The 24,095-nt window shown below is 42.6% G+C and overlaps 1 protein-coding gene across 2 annotated transcripts in view; it reads right to left on the reverse strand.

Annotated features, from left to right (window-relative positions):
* The window catches only part of LOC112232149 (SH3 and multiple ankyrin repeat domains protein 2-like), a 248,759-nt gene that overhangs the window by 123,425 nt on the left and 101,239 nt on the right, over positions 1 to 24,095 (reverse strand). For both annotated transcript variants that reach the window (XM_042330747.1, XM_042330746.1), the window contains exons 4-9: positions 20,719 to 20,790; positions 19,025 to 19,133; positions 14,109 to 14,260; positions 13,602 to 13,769; positions 4,711 to 4,827; positions 2,238 to 2,315 (exon numbers count right to left, since the gene is read on the reverse strand). In XM_042330747.1, coding sequence (XP_042186681.1) covers positions 2,238 to 2,315; positions 4,711 to 4,827; positions 13,602 to 13,769; positions 14,109 to 14,260; positions 19,025 to 19,133; positions 20,719 to 20,790 — 696 coding nt within the window. The remainder of the gene's footprint in view (positions 1 to 2,237; positions 2,316 to 4,710; positions 4,828 to 13,601; positions 13,770 to 14,108; positions 14,261 to 19,024; positions 19,134 to 20,718; positions 20,791 to 24,095) is intronic.

The raw sequence follows: 24,095 nt of genomic DNA on the forward strand, positions 1-24,095 counted from the left end.
CTCTGTGTCGTTGTATCTGTCGAACTGCTTTGCTTTATCTTGGCCAGGTCGCAATTGTAAATGAGAACTTGTTCTCAACTTGCCTACCTGGTTAAATAAAGGTAAATAAATAAATAAATAAGAGAACCCTTTGCAGAACCCCTTTTGGGTTCCATTCCACATGTCACTCAAAATAGTTCTACCTGGAACCCAAAAGAGTTCTACCAGGAACCAAATAGGGTTCTCCTATGGGGACAACTGCAGAACCCTTTTTGAACCCTTTTTTTTGTATAGCTGCAGTGTGATTTAAAGCCTAAAGGCCACATCGAGCCCACAAGGCCGTAGTGTAGAGCACAGGCTTGTAAAGGGGAAAACACCCCACTGACGCCTTCATTGCCACCCCGTCCTTCACACCTTCACTCCTTCATGTTCCCAACGCATTGGAATGCTGGGCATGACCCCTGGTTTCCACGAAGACACTGTGGTCTATGGTGGTGGATGAGAGGAGGAGGAGGAGGAGGAGGAGGAAGAGAAGGTGGTAGGCGAGGAGGAATGGGTTGAGAATTGTGCCTGAAGCTATATCCAACTACTCAGGGAGGAAATTAATTCTGATTCAAGACCAGGGAGAATCCTTAAAGGGCCAGGCACATAGGAGAATGCGAGTAGGGAAGATGGAGAAGAGAGGAGGAGATTGGAAAGGGGATGGGAAAGGAGGAATTGTTAAAGATACCGAGACAGACAGCAGAAATACTCTCTTTCCCTTCCCGTTGTTCTTGAATTTGCATGTTCTTACTTCTCATCATGAGTTTCTCAAAACTGATAAACATTATCCCATACCTTGGGCTAAAGGGGTAGACTTTCGCTGAGAGACAGATAGCGATTGGAGCTTCAGTATAGAGTTGAATACTTCTGCATGTTTCTCATTCCAGTTTATTAGTTCACTTCCCACTGGGCACAGACAGTTCAACGTAATTTACATGAAATGACATGGAAACAAAGTTGATTCAACCAGTGTGTGCCAGCTGGAATTCCAGTCTCATCTGAATGCAACACGGTGAAAGAAACGGACTCATTGCCACAGGTGACAGAATGAAAGAGAGAGAGAGAGAGAGAGAGAGAGAGAGAGAGAGAGAGAGAGAGAATGGAAAAATAAATGGGAGAAAGGAAAGACAAGGGAGGGAGAGCAAGGGAGAGAGGTTGAAATAGGCAAACGCTGAATAGAAGAATCTTGTGAAACACCTACACCCAGAGTCTGGGCCAACAGAGGAGGGGGAGGGATTTTGAGCAACTCAGCAGAGCTCTAATTGATGATCTCATTGTGCTGCTGGGACACTATTTTTAGCTACAGATACACAGGCAGAGCAGCGGAGAGACACACTATCACATATTTTCACTCCATTGAACTCCGCCCTAATAAGTGACATTACTTGATCAATTAATTGGCAACTTTGACAGAGACACCTATATTCAGTTTCTGGGGCCCATACGGGAATTGTACCCACAACCATGGTTTTGGGAGCACCATGTTCTAACCCTCTGCTCGTGTCTTCTCCTTGTCTCCTCTAGATATTTAAAGTACAACAAAACCAGTGCAATTGGAAAAGAATAGTAGACAATTAGACACGTTCAACGTTTGGGACCAACCCCACTGACGAAAGCCAGAGACATTAAGAGGGCCACTGAAGTGCCTGTGGAGGGCCATCAGGGATCCGAGGACTGCCTTACATAAAAGCCTGCTTCAAAATGCTCCTTTGTGACTCAGACGTGACTCATGCAGGACTCTCATTGGAATCAATAGTGTCAGCTGCACTGCCTTCTGTGTTCAAGCAATCATCTCTGCAAGACAAAACATCTAGCCAACCCATGGACGTATGCAACTTTGTAAGATGTCTACAACTGCGTCAAACACACAACTACGTGACCTAGTGACACTCAGCCCGTTCCCTTCAGCGCTTGCTTTTCAGATGCAGATAAAGGAGAGGAGTCAAGTAGAGGAGTTAGGTAGAGGAAGCCACTTCAGACTATTGAGATGCATCCTTGGTGTTACTTGGGACTTGAAACGTGTGTTTTTCTCAATAGGGTCCCATTCACACTGCCATCTCTGACCCAGGATATTACCTGCTGATAAGAAAACTTCTTCAGCATATATTCTGTATATTGGATAACCTATGTAGCCCATGAAGGGATTAAACCCACAGCTCTGGTAGGTCAGAACTACAGTAATGGTTTTGGATGAGAGGAAGTATTATGAGTCTCACCTGGAAGGGACTCTGGCTGTTGTAGTTCTTCACCGCTTTGTCGGCTCCACGGACCAGCAGCACCCTGGCACAGTTATCCTGGGAAAGAACAGGGAAGAACAGGAATCTGAGGAGTGGCTCTGAATTTCTTGGGAATTATAAATCTCTATTAGTCCCATGCTTCCCTTATGACACAAAGACAGAACACTTGTACAGTAACCCCAATAGTCCAGAAGCCAGTTTTTGATTACTTGAACTAGCAGTAAGCAAGTAGAGTGGAAAAAAAGGCATTATACGTCCTCATTTGAATCCCCAACATTTAAGAACAAGAATGTAAGAGAGACAGAGAGACAGAGAGAGAGAGAGAGAGAGAGAAAGAGAGAGAAAGAGAGAGCGAGAGAGAGAGAGAGAGAGAGAGAGAGAGAGAGAGAAGAGAGAGAGAGAGAGAGAGAGAAAGAAGAGAGAGAGAGAGAGAGAGAGAGAGAGAGAAAGAGAGAGAGCGAGAGAGAGAGAGAGAGAGAGAGAGAGAGAATAAAATATATATTGACAGAAACAGAGTGCCTGCTACATGTATGAAGGGAGATTCTGTGTGAAGGAACAAAAAAAAACTGTTGAACAGAAAGAGTGTGAAAGAGAGAAAGGGTCTGAATGTGCTGAGCAACTCGCCCACAGAGTGCTCAACCATGCATGAACAGTATTGTGTACAGAAACACACACATGAACACACACACACACGCACACAAATACACACACAATCAATTCTGTACTCATGCCAGTTTGCAAAGTAACTAACACGAAGGATGTAAATTCTGGCATTTGTAGTGTGTATAATATGTTCTCTATATTTTGACACGTTCAACAAACTAACTAATCCCACATATTGGCATTTTATAGCCTCCATTTGCGTTGAAGCTCATTTGGAAATAGAAATGGATGACGTGTAAACCCCCCCCTCTCATTCTGCCTGTATTCTTTCGCTCTCACTGTCTCTCTCACTCTGCCTCCACCCTCCCCCTGTCTCTAATTGTAGCCCTGTCACAGGATAATACGACTTGAAGGTTTAAATACCAGGAGAACAGTGTATGTGTGTACAGACACTAAACTACAGAACATTAGGAGACGTGGGGATTCCGCCTCAACAGTTTGCAGAAAAATCCCCAAATGTGAAAGGGATGAAGAGAAAGAGAGAGAGAGGAAGAGGAGGCGAGACACAAGACATAATAGAAGGACATGTTCAAAAACATTCATTCGTTCCTTGTGCTGTTGGACTACTAAATGCAAAATACATTTTACCCGTACACGTACTTACTGTATCTATCCAGTGCAGTTGGAACAGCGGTCGGATGTGAGTGAATGTATTAATGTCCTCTATGTTGTTAGTGGACGCAACATGATGGACTGACTGGTTTAAATGCGTGTGATGTGAGAATATATATGTGTGATCCTTTCAACGGAAGGTGATGCCAAAGAATAATGTCCATCCTGGATGGACAATAAAGTTGTATTCTATTCTATTCTATTCTATTCTATTCTATTCTAGGCCAGAGCGCTAATTGAGTCAGATGATTCTGAATAAGGATATAGTGGGAGAGTAGAGAAACAAGTGGGTTGAGATGTGAAAAGCTTTTCAAGCAAGAGAGGTGTCACGCCCCGACCTTAGAGAGCCTTTTGATGTCTCTATTTGGTTTGGTCAGGGTGTGATTTGGGTGGGCATTCTATGTTCTTTATTTCTATGTTTTGTGTTTCTATGTTTTGGCCGGGTATGGTTCTCAATCAGGGACAGCTGTCTATCGATTTCTCCTATTGGGAATCATACTTAGGCAGCCTTTTCCCACCTGTGTTTTGTGGGTAGTTGTTGACTGTTTTGTGTATGCACCCGACAGAACTGTTTTGGTTCACGTTGTTGTTTTGGTTCAGTGTTCAGTTTTAATAAAGAATCAGGAACACGTACCACGCTGCACCTTGGTCCTCTTCTTCAGACGAGCGTTACAATAGGGGTCAGGACTCAAATGCATTGACGAAATGCTATGACGTAAGATTTGATGTCAAATAGAATACATTTAGCTCATGAACATGTACAACTCTGGGGTCTAATTGAGTCTAGACTAGGAGGAGAGCTGTGTGGTGGGAATGAGAGACGGACTTAACCCCTTGTCACTGATTCTCCACCCTTAATCATGATCCTCTCCTCCAATTTCTCTTAATTGTGGAAAAGCATGATGTTAACCAAAATAACTGCCATTTCATTCTGGATTTACTTACATCTCATATGAACGGAACAAGAAGCAGAGGTGTGTGTATGTGTGTGTGTAAGGTCAGTAACGAGTGGTGGCGGGTTCAGTTAATTCACTCAGACACTTACAGACATGAACACAAGTGGTACAGGTTCACAGAGAGACATCAGGGAGACCTCCAGGCCTACACAATCAAACCAGGTAGAATAATTGGCAGTTACACTTGTATGAACACACACACACACACACACACAGCTCACCTGGTTGTAGAGAGCACAGATGTGCAGCGCTGTGTTCCCTGAGGCGTTCTGTGCGCTCATGTCCGCCCCATAGAACAGCAGATGCTCCAGATGCTGGACAAAGCCATTCCGACAAGCCTGTACACACGCACACAACACACAGAAAACAATAAATGTTTATTATAATTTATATAGTTATTTATACAGTGCCTAGTTGAAAGTCTACACACCGCATTCACAGTTGTCACATTCTAAACCTAAAATGGGATTGCATTAAAAAAAAAATCCTACAGATCTACACAACTTGCTGCACTTTTTAAAAGTGAAAGAGATTGTGTATGTCTTCACACCCCAGAGTTAATACTTGGCGGAAGCACCTTTGTCTGCAATTACAACTGTAAATCATTTTGTTTATATATATAACTCTACCAACTCTCTGCACAACTCTTAGGGGAACATATATCAATTGTTACCCGAGCTCATTCAATTTGGTTGGGAATCACGGAATGACAGCAATAGACAAACCTTGTCTAACATTTTCAAGAAGATTTAAAGTCAGGACTGAGACTGGACCCCTTGGGAACACTCCACACCTATTGGAAAGTTGATGTTGAGATGTGTTTGTTACTTGAAATCTGTGAAGCATTTATTTGGGCTGAAATTTCTGAGGTTAATAACTCTAATGAACTTATCCTCTGCAGCAGAGGTAACTCTGGGTCTTCCTGTCCTGCGGCAGTACTCATGAGAGCCAGTTTCATCATAGCGCTTGATGGTTTTTGCGACTGCACTTGAAGAAATGTTCTGCATTGACTGACCTTCATGTCTTAAAGTAAAGATGGATTGTCGTTTCTCTTTGCTTATTTGAGCTGTTCTTGCCATAATATGGACTGGGTCTTTTACCAAATAGGGCTATCTTCTGTATACCCCTACATTACCACTACACAACTGATTGGCTCAAACACATTAAGAAGGAAAGAAATTCCTTTTAAGAAGGCACACCTGTTAATTGAAATGCATTCCAGGTGTCTACCTCATGAAGCTGGTTGAGAGAATGCCAAGAGTGTGCAAAGCTGTCAATCATAAATTTTGATTCGTTTAACACTTTTTTTTGGTTTTGTAATTCTTTACATAATTTTTTGGTTACTACATAATGTGTGTCATTTATAGTTTCTATGGCTTCACTAATAATCTACAATGTAGAAAATAGTTTTAAAAAAGTACAATCCTTGAATGAGCAGGTGTTCTAAATCTTTTGACAGGTAGTGTACATGTACAGTTGAAGTTGGAAGTTTACATACCCTTAGGTTGTAGTCATTATAACTCGTTTTTCAAACACCCCACAAATGTCTTGTTAACAAACTACAGTTTTGGCAAGTCGGTTAGGACATCTACTTTGTGCATGACACAAGTAATTTTTTCAACAATTGTTTACAGACAGATTCTTTCACTTTCAGAAAAACAGCAAAGGACCTTGTGAAGATGCTGGAGGAAACAGGTACAAAAGTATCGATATCCACGGTAAAATGAGTCCTATATCGACATAACCTGAAAGGCCGCTCAGCAAGGAAGAAGCTACTGCTCCAAAACCGCCATAAAAAAGCCAGTCTATGGTTTGCAACTGCACATGGGGACAAAGATCGTACTTTTTAGAGAAATGTCCTCTGGTCTGAATAAACAAAAATACAACTATTTGGCCTTAATGACCATCGTTATGTTTGGAGGAAAAAGGGGATGCTTGCAAGCCGAAGAACACCATCCCAACCGTGAAGCACGGGGGTGGCAGCATCAATTTGTGGGGGTGCTTTGCTGCAGGAGGGACTGGTGCACTTCACAAAATAGATGACATCACGAGGGAGGAACATTATGTGGATATATATGTTGAAGCAACATCTCAAGACATCAGTCAGGAAGTTAAAGCTTGGTCGCAAATCGGTCTTTCAGTTAGTGGAAGACCCAGATTGTGGAAAAATGGCTTAAGGACAACAAAGTCAAGGTTTTGGAGTGGCCATCACAAAGTCCTGACCTCAATCCTACAGAAAATGTGTGGGCAGAACTGGAAAAGTGTGTGCGAGCAAGGAGGCCTACAAACCTGACTCAATTACACCAGCTCTTTCAGGTGGAATGGGCCAAAATTCACCCAACTTATTGTGGGAAGCTTGTGGAAGGGTACCCGAAATGTTTGACCCAAGTTAAGCAATTTAAAGGCAATGCTACCAAATACTAATTGAGTGTATGTAAACTCCTGACCCACTGGGAATGTGACGAAAGAAATAAAAGCTGAAATAAATCATTCTCGCTACTATTATTCTAACATTTCTTAAAATAAAGTGGTGATCCTAACTGACCTAAGACCGGGGATTTTTACTCTGATTAAATGTCAGGAATTGTGAAAAACAGAGTTTAAATGCGTTTAGCTAAGGTGTATGTAAACTTCCGACTTCAACTGTAGGTAGAGTTATTAAAGTGACATAGATAATGCATAGATAATAACAGAGTATCAGCAGCATAGAAGAGGGGGAGGGGGGCAATGCAAATAGTCTGGGTAGCCATTTCATTAGATGTTTAGGAGTGTTATGGCTTGGGGTTATAAGCTGTTTAGAAGCCTCTTGGACCTATACTTGGCGCTCTGGTACCACTTGCCGAGAACAGTCTATGACTAGGGTGGCTGGAGTTTTTGACCATTTTTAGGGCCTTTCTCTGACACCGCCTGGTATAGAAGTCTTGAATGGCAGTAACCTTTGCCCCGGCGATGTACTGGGCCGTACACACTACCCTCTGTAGTGCCTTGCAGTTGGAGGCCGAACAGTTGCCATAACAGGCAGGTGTCCTTGCACCACACGGTCAGGTATCTGACCTCCTCCCTATAGGCTGTCTCATCGTTGTCTGTGATCAGGCCTACCACTGTTGTGTCATCGGCAAATTTAAAAATGGTGTTGGAGTCGTGCCTGGCTGTGCAGTCATGAGTAAACAGGGAGTACAGGAGGGGACTGATCACGCACCCCTGAGGGTCCCCCGTGTTGAGGGTCAGTGTGGCGGATGTGTTGTTACCTACCCTTACCACCTGGGTGCAGCCCGTAAGGAAGTCCAGGATCCAGTTGCAGATGGAGGTGTTTAGTCCCAGGGTCCTTAGCTTAGTGATGAGTTTTGAGGGCACTATGAGCTGTAGTCAATTAATAGTATTCTCACATAGGTGATCCTTTTGTCCAGGTGTGAAAGGGCAGTGTGGAGTGCAATAAGGATTTCATCATCTGTGGATCTGTTGGGGCAGTATGCAAATTGGAGTGGGTCTAGGGTTTTTGGGATAATGGTGCTGATGTGAGCCATGACCAGCCTTTCAAAGCAGTGCTACGGATCGGTAGTCATTTAGGCAGGTTACCTTAGTGTTCTTGGGCACAGAAACTATGGTGGTCTGCTTGAAACATGTTGGTATCACAGACTTAGACAGGGAGAGGTTGAAAATGTCAGTGAAGACACTTGCCAGTTGGTCAGCACATTTATAGGGAAAGACATTCAACAATTACAGCACTTACACAAATGACTGATGATTGTCTAGGAGAAATTGATAATACAAATATTGTGTGTGCTGTTTTGTTAGTGCGGCTTATGACATTATCGATCTGCTGGAAAAACGTATGTGTTATGGCTTTACACCCCCTGCTGTATTGTGGGTAAAGAGTTACCTGTCTAACAGAACACAGAGGATGTTCTTTAATGGAATCCTCTCCGACATAATCCAGGTAGAATCAGGAATTCGCCAGGGCCGCTGTCTAGGCCGCTTACTTTTAAACATTTTTACTAACAACATGCCACTGACTTTGACTAAAGCCGGTGTGTCTATGTATGCGGATGACTCAACACTATACATGTCAGCTACCACAGTGGCTGATATGACAGCGGCTGCAACACTTATCAAAGAACTGCAGTTAGTGTCATGACTTTCCCTCCTGGTTGAGGATCAAAGAGAGTGGGGCCGGTTCTAGGACTTTAACGACCGGTCGTAAAATGTATCTTTGTGCACGGCAGTATGGAGAACAATGGAAAAATCCTTTGTGTGTTGAGAGAGAATCTGCCACCAAAAATCCAACAACCAAAAGTGGATAATGAAACAATGTTTCTTCATAAAGAATGTGGGAAATGGTTGGTGGGGCTCCAAACAATAATCATGTCAAATAAGTTGTTTTGTGATATCATTAAGGATGGTATAACTAAATAACTGTATCTCTGAAGGTGTACGCATTCAAGGGGTCAGGTTAACATATTTACGATGAGCATATTATTCAACTGTATGTACGATAGGTTAATTCCTTTGTCTCGCCTTCTCCCACTCTTTCTTTCCCCACCCCTTTCATTGTGTAACCAGCTGTCATATCGGGTTAGTCCACTAGGGACTTTTCATTGCATTATGTTAGTAAGCAATTCAACCTATACTGTGTGCATTTGTATTTCTGTGTAATTATATTTTTAGTTAGTAAATAAATAATTAAGCCAATTTGTGTAAACTGAGTCATCATGTAGACTAGGGTTCGTGCATATTTATAGAATATTAAGACGTTCATAAGGAGACTGATATGAGGTAAAAAAAAATACATTAATAAGTGACTTATCTATAGATTTGAATACTGTAAATCTTATAAGAGTTTAATTCGGGAGATAGTCATTCGTTAAATAAGTTCCCATGGTGCCCTAAGTTACTGAGATAATTGTTACATGATTAATTTAATGTGGTTATTGAGCAAGTTGAGGTGATTAAACTGCTTGGAGTAACTCTAGATTGTAGTTTAGTCACCGCTCCCGAGTTGCACAACGGTCTAAGGCCCTGCATCTCAGTGCAAGAGGCGTCACTATAGTACCTGGTTCGAATCAAGGCTGTATCACATCCGGCCGTGATTGGGGGTCCCATAGGGCAGCACACAATTTTCCCAGCGTCATCCGGATTTGGTGGGAGTAGGCCGTCATTGTAAATAAGATTTTGTTCTTAACTAACTTGCCTAGTTAAATAAAAAAATAAATACAATATTTTAACTGTCATTGTCAAAACATATTGATACATGAGTAGCTTAGATGGGGAGAAGTCTGTCCATAATAAAGCACTGCTTTGTCTTCTTAACAAAGCAATCAACAAGACAGGTCCTACAGGCTCTAGTTTTGTCACACCTGTACTACTGTTCAGTAGTGTGATCAGGTGCCGCAAAGAGGGACTTTAAAATGGAAAATTACAATTGGCCCAGAACAGGGCAGCACGGCTGGCACTTAAAAGTACATGGGGAGCTAACATTATTTATATGCATGTCAATCTCTCATGGCTCAAAATGGAAGAGAGGTTGACTTCATCCCTACTTGTTTTTGTAAGAAGTGTTGACAAGCTGAATGTACTGAGCTGTCTGTTTAAACTACTAGCACACAGCTTGGACACCCATGCATACCCCACAAAACATGCCACCAAAGGTCTCTTCACAAGCCCCAAGTCCAGCACAGACTATGGGATGCGCACAGTACTACATAGAGCCATGACTACATGGGACTTTATTCAACATCAGGTAACACATGAAAGCAGTAGAATCAGATTTGATAAACAGGTAAAAATACCCTTAGTGGAACAGCGGTGACTGTGAAGGCACACACACAAAAGTATAGACACACGCATACGCACACAAACGCTACACACACGTACATTGTAATATTGTTGTATGGTGGTATTAAACATGTTGTATCGTAGATATGTAGTTGTGTAATAATGTTATATGATGTACTTTTTTATATGTGATGTAAGTGCCTTAATGTGTTTGGACCCCAGGAAGAGTAGCTGCTTCCTTGGCAGCATGAACTAATGGGGATCCCTAATAAATACAAAAACACAAATACTCGAAAATACAGAGGGTTTCACAACATTGCATTCTCTCCACATTACTAGCCTGTATGACAAAGTGGGAAAAAAGGAAGCCTGTGTTTAAAAAAAACTATTTAAAATCCTCCATTATGTTTGCGATAAGGCCATTTTAAGTAATACTGCAGACAACATGGCAAGGAAATGAACTTTTTGGCTTAAAATAAAAACTTTCAATCCAATACAACACATCACAGAGTGAAACCATCTGTATTTTCAAGTAATGTGGTGGGGCATTATCTTGCTTTGTGTGTATGCTTGTCACCGGCAGGGACAGGGGAGTTTGTCAGGATCAAAAGAAATATGAAAGTTGTAATAAAACCTGCCTCAGTCTTCTGAATGCCTCACCCTGGGATAGAGTTTTACAATTCAGTGCGGCAATCACAGAAATGTTAAAACCAATGACACACCAGATTGCTTTAAAAGAGGAGTTCAGTGTTCCTAATGGGTTAAGTCTCAGTCCTTACTTAAATCTGTTTGAAAATCCAAGACAAGGTTTGAATATCCCTGTCCATCAATGATTTCCCAACCAAATGTATTGAGCTTGAGCAATTTTGACAAAAACAATGGATATATGTTGCCCTAAAGAGTTGTCTTGAGTTGGTAGAATCCTACGCAATCAAGGCATGTTCGTTTAGATTTTTGTTTTATTAATTTAGAAAATGTTCTATATTTTTTCTTTCACTTTGAAAATGTGGAGCAGGTTGTGTAGATCTGTATAATAATACAATTGAATCCCTTTTAGATACACATATACAGTATATATACAGTGCATTCAGAAAGTATTCAGACCCCTTGACCTTTTCCAGATTTTGATACTTTACAGCCTTACTCTAAAATGTATTGAACATCAATCTACAAACAATTCCCCATAATGACAAAGCAAAAACTGGTTTATAGATTTTTTTGCACATTTATTAAACATAAGAAAAGAAAATATAAAACATTTACATAAGCATTCAGGCCCTTTACTCAGTGCTTTGTTGAAGCACCTTTGACAGCAATTACAGCCTCAAGTCTTCTTGGGTATGACACCACAAGCTTGACACACCTCTATTTGGGGAGTTTCTCTCATTCTTCTCTGCAGATCATTTCAAGCACTGTCAGGTTGGATTGGGAGCATCGCATTTCAGGTCTCTCCAGAGATGTTCGATCAAGTTCAAGTCCAGTCTCTGGCTGGGCTACTCAAGGACATTCAGAGACTTGTCCCAAATCCACTCCTGCATTTTCTTGGCTGTGTGCTTACGGTTGTTGTCCTGTTGGAAGGTGGACCTTCACCCCAGTATGCATTCCTGAGCGCTCTGGAGCAGGTTTTCATCAAGGATCGTTGTACTTTGTTCCGTTCATCTTTCCCTCAATCCTGACTAGTCTCCCAGTCCCTGCCAATAATAAACATCCCCACAGCATGATGCTGCCACCACCATGCTTCACCGTAGGGATGGTGCCAGGTTTCCCCCAGACGTGATGCTTGGCATTCAGGCCAAAGAGTTCAATGTTGGTTTCATCAGACCAGAGAATCTTGTTTCTCATGGTCTGAGAGTCCTTTAGGTGCCTTTTGGAAAACTCCAAGCAGGCTGTCATGTGCCTTTTACCGAGGAGTGGCTTCCGTCTAGCCACTCTACAATAAAGGTCTGAATTGTGGAGTGCTGCAGAGATGGTTGTACTTCTGAAAGGTTCTCTCATCTCCACAGATGAACTCAGGAGCTCTGTCAGAATGACCATCGGGTTCTTGCTTACCTCCCTGACCAAGGCTCTTCTCCCCCAATTGCTCAGTTTGGACGGGCGACCAGCTCTTGGAAGAGTCTTGGTGGTTCCAAACTTCTTCTATTTAAGAATGATAGACAGGTGTGTTGCCTTTCCAAATCATGTCCAATCAAATTCATTTACACAGGTGGACTCCAATCAAGTTATAGAAATGTCTCAAGGATTATCAATGGAAACAGGATGCACCTGAGCTCAATTTTGAGCCTCATAGCAAAGGGTCTGAATACATACCAATGTAATTAGAGCAGTAAAAATACATGTTTTGTCATACCTTGGTATACGGTCTGATATACCACAGCTTTCAGCCAATCAGCATTCTTGGCTCGAACCACCCGTTTTATAATTATGATCAGATACCACGGTTATGATAAAAAAACACTATTTACTGGTCTAATGACGTGGGTAACCAGTTTATAATTGCAATAAGGCACATTGGGGGTTTGTGGTATATGACCAATAAACACGACTAAGGACTGTATCCAGGCACTTCGCGTTGCGTTGTCCCTAAGAACAGCCCTTAGCATGGTATATTGGCCATGTACCACACCCCCTCGTGCCTTATTGCTTAAACATACAACATATAATACACATGGTGACACAAGCTATATAATAGTCTCTGCTTTGGCTTTGCCCTAGAGTCAGGCTGCAGTTACATGCCACGTCCACTAGGTGTCCGTGTTCTGCAGAGTAGGCAGCACTGGGGCCCTGGAGTTTAGGATATTATGACCTTAGTTTGAACCCAGTCATCAGATGGAAGAATCAGTTCTAGGGGATGTAGTGAACAGATATAGAAAGAAACCAGTGCTAAATAAGGAAAGATGTGTCAAAGTATAATTTGAAAACCTACACAAATCCAAAGTAATTTAGAGTAACAGGTTGACAGAGAGTGAGTCAGTGGGGGAGCGAGGGAGGAGAGCGCAAAGGAAGCGGAGGCATTTCCGTAGCACATGGGCAAGGCTCGTTTTCGTTTTGATGATAGTTAACTGATAGGCTAACCTAGAGGAGAGTTGTGTTTGATACGTTGACAGTGCCATGTTCTAGAGAAGAGAAAGCACAGTACGTCAGGAAGAGGGACGTTACTGCTGGCTAGAGCTGATAGCAATCAGAGTAGCACAGGAAGGGAGAGGGTCTAGGAGAGCTATCAACCATCTGTACACGCACACAAGCACGCGCACACACACGTACACACATGTACGGGGGAAAAGTAAGTGTGCGTGGTTGTGTGCCTGTGTGCGTGTGTGTATGCCTGTGTGTGTGTGTGTACCTGGTGGACTTCATGCCAGCCGTTTTCGTCCTGGCAGCAGACGGTGGCGTGTTCATGTAGCAGCAACTCACAGCACAACGGGTCTCCTCCCACCATGGCTGTGTGGTAGAGCGCCGTCAGACCCCGGCTGTCCTTATAGTCTGGAGACAAACCAAGCTCCAACAGGGTCTGCAACACACACACATACACACAGACGCAGGCATGCAGGCAGGCACACACACATTGACATTAGATCTGGATCAAAATACACCTTATGGAACAGCGGGGACTGTGAAGAGACACAACACACAGGCACAGACAAATGCATACACAATCACATATGCACTATACACACACGCAAACATGGATTTTGTGTTGTAGATATGTGGTAGTAGAGTAGGGGCCTAACCCTAACACAAATACAATACGTATCAATACAATGTATGGGTAACCATAAGAGTGGCAGGGTTAATGTTGTGTGTGTTCATGTGAGTATGCATGTGTGAGTGGCTGTGTGTGTGTCCGTACCGTCAGAGTAACCTGGTTCTTGGACCTAGCAGCTTTGTGTAGGGCCGTCATGCCGTCTTTGGCCCTGAAGTCCAGGTGGGCCCCTCCATTCTTCAGAATCTTTATGATCTCCACCACGTTATCCAGGTGGGCCGCAAACGTCAGGGGGGTCTCTGTAGAATGACATAGACAGGATACAATGTAGATCATGGGTCTTAAAATTATTCTGCCTCTGGGGCCACACCCAATTGTCATACTTGAGTAAAAGTAAAGAATACTTAATAGAAAAAAAATAAAAAAATAAAAAAGTGAGTCACCCAGTAAAATCCTACTTGAGTAAAAGTCTAAAAGTATTTAATTTTATATATACCTGCCTATTTCTCAGGTCCAGAAGCTAGGATATGCATATAATTGGCAGATTAGGATAGAAAACACTCTAAAGTTTCCAAAACGGTCAAAAATATTGTCTGTGAGTATAACAGAACTGATATGGCAGGCAAAAACCTGAGGAAAATCCATCCATAAAGTGCTATTTTTCTGAAACTACTCTTTTCCATTGCAAGCCTATCCTCAATTTAAAGGGATATCAACCAGATTCCTTTCCCTATGGCTTCCACAAGGTGTGAACATTCTTTAGACATAGTTTCAGGCTTTTATTCTGAAAAATTAGCGAGAATGATCACATCGTGTCAGTGGATGGCCAGATGTCCTCAGATTTGTGCATGCGCGGGTGCCGGGAGCGAGACCTTGTCTTTCTCTCTTCTATTGAAAAGGCTACCGTCCGGTTGAAATATTATTGATTATTTATTGTAAAAACAACCTGAGAATTGATTACTAAAAACGTTTGACATGTTTCTATTATATATATATATATTATTTGGAATTTTCGTCTGCCTGTCGTGACCGCACGAGCCTATGGATTACTGAACAAAACACGCCAACCAAATGGAGGTTTTTGGATATTAAGAGAATCTTTATTGTGTAACTGGGAGTCTCATGAGTGAAAACATACGAAGATCGTCTAAGGAAGGTGATTAATTGTATTGCTTTTCTGACCAATCTACTTTGCTGCTAGCTGTTTGTAATGTTTTGTCTGCTGAGAGCTGTCCTCACATAATCGCATGGTTTGCTTTCACCGTAAAGCCTTTTTGAAATCTGACATGCCGGCTGGACTAACAACAAGTTAAGCTGTGTTTTGGTGTATTGCACTGAAAATTAAATATTTTTTGAAGTTGGCGCTCTGCAATTCACCGGATGTAGACGAAAATGATCCCGCTAAAGGGATCTGAGCTGAAAGAGGTTTAAGTAGTACTTTGAAGTATTTTTATTCAAGTACTTTACACCACTGCATAGAGGAAACACAACACAGACACAACAGACAAAAAAAAATAACAGACAAAAGAACAGAACAGGACAAGATAGAACAGACAAGAGAAAAGGCAACAGAACAGAACAGACAACAGAACATAACATAGACATGGAGAGAATAATGTGCATCAATTAAACTCAGATCAGCAGTGATGGTGATAACTGTCACGGCTGTTGAAAGGAAAGGACCAAGGTGCAGCGTGGTGAGCGTACATTTTCTTTTATTTAATCAAAATGACGCCGAACAAAACAATAAACACTAAAAAAACAAACTGTGAAGCTCAAGGCTATGTGCCCTAAACAAAGTCAACTTCCCACAAAGACAGGAGGGAAAAAGGGCTACCTAAGTATGGTTCTCAATCAGAGACAACAATAGACACCCGGCCGAAAGATAGAAACACCAAATCATAGAAAACGAAATATAGAATGCCCACCCCAAATCACAACCTGACCAAACCAAATAGAGACATTAAAAGGCTCTCTTACGGTCATGGCGTGACAATAACACCATTACTCTGTGCTTACACAGTCATACGTCCTCCGGAATCGAGTGGTCCTCCCTTAACTCTATTGTTCATCTTCACTTTTCTCTACCTCTGTCAGTGTCATTCATCATCCAATCACTTGCAGCCACACAAAATCCCATCAATTCATCCACACTCGACCACTCATCCATCTAGACTGATGTCCGTCCATGGGTCAATAAGTGGATTTATAATGGCCATGACACATTGCTTAAAGGTCCAATAGTAGCCATATTTTTCCCGTCTCAATACCATTTCCGGGTAACAATTAAGTACCTTACGAACCACGTTTCCATCCAACCATTCCATGAGGCTGAATATCTTGACGCATGAAAAAAGTCACGACTGGGTCTGATGGAAACATGAAATGCTGGTACAATTTCTTAATGCAGACAGTTCATTTGTTCATTCGACATGGTGGGATCTTTTTGTTCCGGTAAAATGAATAATGCAAGAAATGGCTTTGGAAAAGCCTTTATGCTCAAATGTTGATATAATAACCATCATTTCTAAGTAAACTTGGGAGTTACGCGATGATATGCTGTGTGGTCCTCCCGCATGCAGTTTATTAAACTACAGATGAAATAAGTAATGATGAACTTCACAGGATGGTGAAAGTGCAAGGTGGCTAACTTGATGCTCCTTGATGTTCCAATAAACGTTGAGGGTCTTATTCTGGTGATCAATGCTCGACTGCCTTTTGACAAATACAAATAATATATTTTATTTATAATAATCTCATAATTTAGGTAGCTTCCCCACACTGTATCTGTGAGCTGTTGACTAAAGCGTATGTGTCAAGACCAGAGTGGGAACATTTGCTATATAACGTTTTTGTGACAAAACCATCAGTGGAGTTGAAAATATGATGGAAACCCATTTAACTTGTATTTTTCATTTGGTACATGGGGAATTTAACGGCAAAAGTTATTTCTATGTGCACTACTAGGCGCACAGCCTTTTATCGGCAATAAGTCCGTTTGATGGGAACACATCTCTGGTAGAAAATGCGCAAACTGTTTTATGCAGATTTTTTCACATTTGTGTGAAAATCTGTCGCAAATTGGATAGAAACGTGATTGTTTTCAATTAAAATGTCCAGAAAGAAACACATATAGCTTCTTAGCAAAGAGGAATTTCTCAAGCAAGAATTTTGCTAGGACTGTCTGGGAGTGGTCTGAGTGGGGGGAAAACTGGCTGTTATTTGCAGAGGTTTGGAAATCTCTGTCTTATTGGTATATCAACAAATTTGATGTCACCAGGCAGGCCAAAACTCCCTCCCACCAAAACAGGCTGAAATTTCAGGCATTTTTTTTCAAATAGCCCTTCAAATATCGTGTTTTTGACTGCACTTGGCCTTTAACATACTCTATCTACTGTGTTACTAAAAGACCTGAACAACATAGAAAAACATAGGGTGAGGGGCTCTGACCATGTCCTACTGTAGAGCGGTATACGGTTGTTATGAATGATACTGCAACACTGAAAGTGTCATCGTGGCAAAGTGTGTTCATTTAAAGGGGCACTCTGCAATTCAAAACAACAAAGCGGGAAATCCCACCACTCGTTTTGGTAAACAGCTGAGGAATGGCTGGGGAAATGTAACCACTTTCAAATGAATGAACAGAGCTACGGATGCAAGGACTGACCATCCATGATCCATGAGATCAAAATGATAGCTTTAACCATGTCATAATAGTAAACAGTGTTCGTTTACGATCACATTCTTTAGAAACAATGGAGTAAAAAAAAAACGTATATTGTGGGTTCTGATGGGGTACGACAGTAAACTCACGAGGCATATATCATTCATTCAAAAGTCCAAAACCTGGATGTAGCTATCCCACATCACACCTTTAAGACAGGCATACAAAGATACCAATTACTCTGTGAGATCTGGAAATGCACTCCATCAATTCAAATTAATATGGAATAGAAAATAATTGCATGAGACACAGAGGGAGGGGGCGTCTGGGCGACACAGTGGGTGGAAATCTTTGGGGTCAATTGGTGTCGACCTACATCTGAGCCCCATGTAATTGTGATGTAATTAGCTTGGGATTTAGAACAGAACGTGCGTGTGTGTGTGTGCCTGGCTATGCTTATGTCCATGTCTGTGTGTGTACTTCTACAGCCAAAATCAATAGCAAGCCAGAGCTCTATAATTGAGAGCTATTCTACAAGCTGCCCTTATCCCTCAATCTCACAGCAACAAGGCTTAATCTACCAATACCACTTATATCCCATTAATACCCCTTCAATTTCCCTGCTACAAGCCCTAACACCGGTTTCCTTTACGTACTTCTTTATAAGCCTTAACTAAAAGGCAGCATTTGCTCTGCATTTATCCAGCTTGTCCAGTACTTTATTCACACAATGCTGACTGTGTCCCCAGCTCTTAAAATGCCGTAATACCACTAACTAACTAACTAATTAAAATCTTTCGACCCGTTACTGCCCTAATACCTCCATTAGCTGCACTGATTGCTTTGAAACCTCAACGAACCCCCCTCTTAGTCCCCAAATACCCTCCTTTCTTAGTTAATTGATGGGCAGAGCATTGGAGTACATTCTGGCAGTACATAATGCCAGTTCAATGATGCTTTGTAGGAGAAGGAGTACATTGGGTTGGACTGATAGCAAAGGTAGTTTGTGCAGTTCTAATAGAGTATAAGTAACAGCAATCTCAAACAGATTTCTCTGAACTCTGTATGTTCATCTCCGCTCCCTCTTCCCCTTTTCTTATCCCCTGTTGCTAACTCTGTATATACCACACAGGGAGGTTTATGGCCTCTCTCCCCTACGCTAATGGTACAGATCTCTGAGTAGAGTTGAGTCGAGTCGCCATTGATCTGTGTGTTAATTTAAAAACCAATTTGGATTGATCAGGGGCTAGGTTGTGCCGTCTTGGTAGTGGGTGGATTTAAATGTGAGGAGCCACGGGGGTATTTCTCAGCAGCATCTATCTTGTTAGCACTGTGATTATGTCAAACCACCTGTGTTCATGATGTGTGAGTGTGTGCATGTGTGTGTGTGTAGTATTACCACCGGTCTCTGTATCCTGGTAGTTGGGGTCCAGCCCTCTCTCCAGCAGCCTAGATATTTTCTCCACCTGGTGGTGCTGGATGAGGTCCATAAACTTTCTCAAGTTGGCCTGGAGATGGAGAGCGAGAACAAAAGGAGAATTAGCGAGAGCGAGAGTGTCTCTGTGTGTGTGTGTGTGTGTGTGTGTGTGTGTGTGTGTGTGTGTGCGCGTGTGTGTCTGTGTGTGTGTGTGTGTCTCTGTGTGTGTGTGTCTCTGTGTGTGTGTGTCTCTGTGTGTGTGTGTGTGTGTGTGTGTGTGTGTGTGTGTGTGTGTGTGCGTGTGTGTGTGCGTGTGCGTGTGTGTGTGCGTGTGCATGCGGGTGTGCGTGCGTGTGCGTGTGTGGGTCAGAGATATGGAGGAGGGAGAACAAGAGGGACAGAAGAATGGGGAGAGAGGACAAGAGAGAGAGATTGAATGATTGGGGTGTGCTGATTGGAGCATGGAGTGCAAGTTGGGATGAGTGTTCTCATCTGCTTTCCGGGCCAGATATAAATACATAAGAGAACAGCTCCCAAAACACAATAGGAAGAGAGGAGATGAGGAAAGGAGGAGGAAAGGAGGAGAGGAGAAGAGGATGACGATGAAAATATGGAGAAGTAGAAAAGAGAGAGGAGGGAGGGAGGGCTGTTCGGTAGGAAAGGGTGAGGGAGAGAAATACGAATCTTTGAAGAGATGGAGGTAGAGAGAGAGAGAGAAATGTAGGGAGGAGGAAAGAGCAGAACATCGTAAGGGGTGGACCTGTATACACCTACATCTGCTCCATCACAGAGTCAATCTATATGTGTCAGAAATACAATACATGGAACTGTACACCAGTATAGAAACCAGCATGAGCTCACTTCCCATCGTCTCTGTTTCCCTCTCCCTTCGTTTTCCATCGGATATTGCTCTCTCAATTCAGTATTGCTTTATTGGCCCATAATTCAAAGGTGTGCACTGCTTTAGCATAAACGCATGTATAACAACACAATTAGAAAGGAAAGGACACGCCATCAAGTTACTTTAGTCATTTACTCATTATTGTTATCTAACATGTATTCATACTATTTTCCTCATACAGCCAGTGAACATTTTACCAGGGGCAGATATGCAAAATACATATTTTGTTTGAGCACATAAACAACGATCCAGGTAAAGTTTGGCACAGGCGAGTCATGAAATATACGTCCATTGAATAATAATCTCTGTGGTTGACACCTGTGGAGCAAATAACTGCCAACCTCCTCTCTCCATATCACCACATGAACCAGGGGCAGATATGCAAAATGCTTAATTTGTGTGCTTACGGGCGTTTGTGCATGTGTGAGCAGATGCACAAGGATCCAGGTAAAGTGGGCACAGGCGAGACATGAAATATACATGACATGCCTCCTTGACTCTTACGGAAAGTAAAGAGTAGACATGCGGACTGGAGAGACACATGCAGACAGGATACTAGAGAGCGACTGCAGAGGCTAACAGTGATAACAGCAGACATAACTCAATATGTTTGTGTGTCTGTGTGTTGACAGTGAGATAAAGTGAGATAAAGTGACACTCCAGCATCTCTGTTGCTCCCAACAGTGTGTGTATGTGTGTGTGTTTGTGTGCATGTGTGCAGTGAGACCCCAGCTGGTTGTTGGGACAGAGTGTGAAGTTTGTCCACACCACTCACCTTGGTGTGAAGTTTGGCAATCTGCTTCTCTTCCACATGGGGCTGCCTGTAGACTCGGTTCTTGTAGCGGAACTGTGGAATAGAGGATAGAAAAAACAATTGATTTTGGTCAGTCAGTTATGTATGACATGGTGTCATGTAGCAATCTCCCTAGAGACGCCCATGCTAATTGGTTGGGACTCGGGAGTAAAACTCTTTCAAAAATGGACCTCTTTATTTATCGATTGGCTGAAACAATGTGTCTAGAGGAGTGGCGCCTTTGTCGATTGGCTGAGGGATACTGCAACATAAAATCTCTGGTACTGATTTGCTCACTTGATTGGAGCAAGATGCTTACAACATTAGAGTTGGGGGTTTGATTGATCCACATGGACCAATTATACCGTTTGGTTGAGGGGTACTGCACCCCAGCTCTAAAAATCGAACAACTTTACTCATTGGCTGAGGAGTACTGGCCTTGGAGGTTGCCGCGCCATCGTCCTCTACCTTGTTTCCAACACAGGGGGATCCTAGCTCGGGTTCAGATCTACAGAGCTCCCCCCTCATCGGACTGTGAGGGTGTCTGAGACTTCGTCAGCCACGATAGATTCTACGGCTGACTTGGGTCATCGGGCCCCACCTCCCATCGGTCCTCGAGGGGTCACCTAAACCAATTAAGGCAACAAAAATGTCTACTGTAGCTTTGCTGGCCTAACTTTTAATGATAACTTTGACACCTTTTGGAAACAGAGGATGCTCTACAGGAATGACAGATTCCATCCAAATCACTTTGGTGCACGCATTTCAAGGCCGCGTTGAGACAATTACTTATCAGTGACTAACCCTGCACAGATGATCGTTATCATTGTGTTGCTGAGTTGTTGTAGTGCTGCTGCAAATGTACATTGTTCAAGAGGAGTTGGAAATCATTATGTAAGTAACCTAATGTATGTTCCTCTAATTCCCCTGAATGCCTCTGTCAATCCAACAGCTATTGTCAGCAGGAATCACGTGGCTATGAACCTGAGTTATAATGTTAGCACTGAGGCGGTGTGCCCTAGTAGGAAGCCCACTGTGTGCAGTTCACCCTCCACTATCAGCTCAAACATAAAATATCACTGTCTGATAAGCCTCCAAGTAAAGCAATGAAAGCAATCAAGAATCCCAGAAAAGTGCTAAAAATAGCCCACATTAACATTAGTAGCCTAAGAAACAAGATTCATGAAATCGAGTAGTAACAGTTAACATTCATATACTATCTCTGAAAATCACTTAGATAATATATTTGATGATACAGTGGTAGCAATACATGGTTACAACATATTCAGGGATGTGGCAGGAATGCCAAAGGGGTGGTGTTGCTGTTTATATTCAAGTTTCAAGTTTTCATGTCACATGCACAAGTACAGTGAAATGCCTTTCTTGCAAGCTCTAACCCCAACCGGTAATCAATACCAATGTAATACTAAAAATAACAAGGGAAAACAAAAAACCTGTTGGTGTCAGACTTGATGCACCAGTACCGCTTACCTTGCGGAAGCAGAGAGAACAGGGGGGTTGGGGAGTCTTTAAGGATTTTCTGGGCTTTCCTTTCACACCGCCTGATACAGAGGACCTGGATGGCAGGGAGCTCGGCCCCAGTGATTTACTGGGCTGTCCGCACCACCCTTTGTAAGCACCATGCGGTCGAGGACGGTGCTATTACCATACCAAGCAGTGATGCAGCCAATCAGATGCTCTAATGGTACAGCTGTAGAAGATTTTGAGGATTTTGAAGGCCCATGCCAAACCTTTTCAACCTCCTGAGGGGGAAGAGGCGGTGTCGCACCTTCTTAACGACTGTGTGCGAGTGTGGACCAATTTAAGTTCTTAGTGATTTGGACACCGAGGAACTTGAAGCTCTCGACCTGTTTCACTACAGCCTCGTTGATGTGAGGCGTGCTCAGCTCCTTGGTCTTACTGACGTTGAAAGAAAGGTTGTTATTCCAGCCCCACAATGCCAGGTCACTGACCTCCTCTCTGTAGGGTGTTTCATTGTCGCCGGGGATCAGGCCTAGCACCATCGTGTCATCAGCAATTTTGATGATGGTGTTGGAGTCGTGCATGGGCACGCAGTCATGGGGTTAACAGGGAGTGCAGGAGGGGGCTAAGCACACAACCCCGTGGGGCCCCCCTGTTGACGGTCAGCGTGGCAGAGTTGATGTTGCCTACCCTCACCACCTGGGGTCGGACCATTAGGAAGTCATTAAGATTCACATTCCTGTAGAACTTAGAGAGGATCTCATGTCAAATGTTCTTGAAGTACCATGGCTAGAGGTTCATCTTCCTCACCTAAAGCCTATTATTTTGGGAAGTACTATAGACCACAAAGTGCTAACAGTCCGTTTCTGGATAATATGTGTGAAATGCTTGATAATATCCTGAAATCAACAGAGAGGTATATTTTCAGGGTGACCTAAATATTGACTGGCTTTCATCAAGCTGTCCACTCCAGAAAAAGCTTCAAACCGTAACCAGTACCTGCAACCGGGTTCAAGTTATCAGTCAACCTACAAGCTTATTTACAAACAGCACAGCAATGAAACCATCCACACATGTGACCGACCAGCTCAAATCGGTCTTATGTAGCAAGATGTGAAATTGTGTTTTTTACATTGGATAAAAGTAAAGACTCAGAGCTACAAAATGGTATATCCTACACTACAGTTGAGAAACAACGGGAAAGTAATTTTGCTTTGAAAGTTGATAAACTTGTGTCACGACGTGGCCCTTTCTGGCAGTAGATCGTGGCTCCCCCTCTCTCCTAAACCCAGGTTTTGTTATCATAGGTCATCAATTTCTGGCAGAGACTCTCTCCCCCTGGTCATGCAGAAAGAGAGGAAGAGAGCACAGAGAAAGAACAAAGGCCTTCACTTGGCCAAAGTCCTAAATCCCCAAAATGGGAGAATTAAACATTCTTTCGACTTTTGAGAATGTGGGAATGATCCGTGCACACTTAAGGGACAGTTATGTTGAGTGTGTTTCATTTGATGATCTCATGAAGGACAGGAAACACACATAATGGTATCTCTTAAAGTGTACATTTCCCAGCTGTCAGGTTTACATCTAAATATAATGAAACGTATGTGATTAAACATGAAACAATTTGTGAAAAGATGTAATGTGATGTTAACCTTCTAAATGAGAGTATGGATGTTCATATAAAGATTAACTAGTCAGTGGCTGCATCCCCGTGAGCCCAGACATCACATTAGGCGTCATGGAACCGCCCTTTTCTACTGAAACGTATAAAACCCACTCCTGATGAAATTCACACCAGACCACGCAAACCCCGGTGTAAGCTAAGGTTGCAAATGGTTGAATTTCTAAGACCAAAACATGCCAGGTGATGCTGGTGT

The sequence above is a fragment of the Oncorhynchus tshawytscha genome, linkage group LG12 (assembly GCF_018296145.1).
Source record: "Oncorhynchus tshawytscha isolate Ot180627B linkage group LG12, Otsh_v2.0, whole genome shotgun sequence".
Classification (NCBI taxonomy): domain Eukaryota; kingdom Metazoa; phylum Chordata; class Actinopteri; order Salmoniformes; family Salmonidae; genus Oncorhynchus; species Oncorhynchus tshawytscha.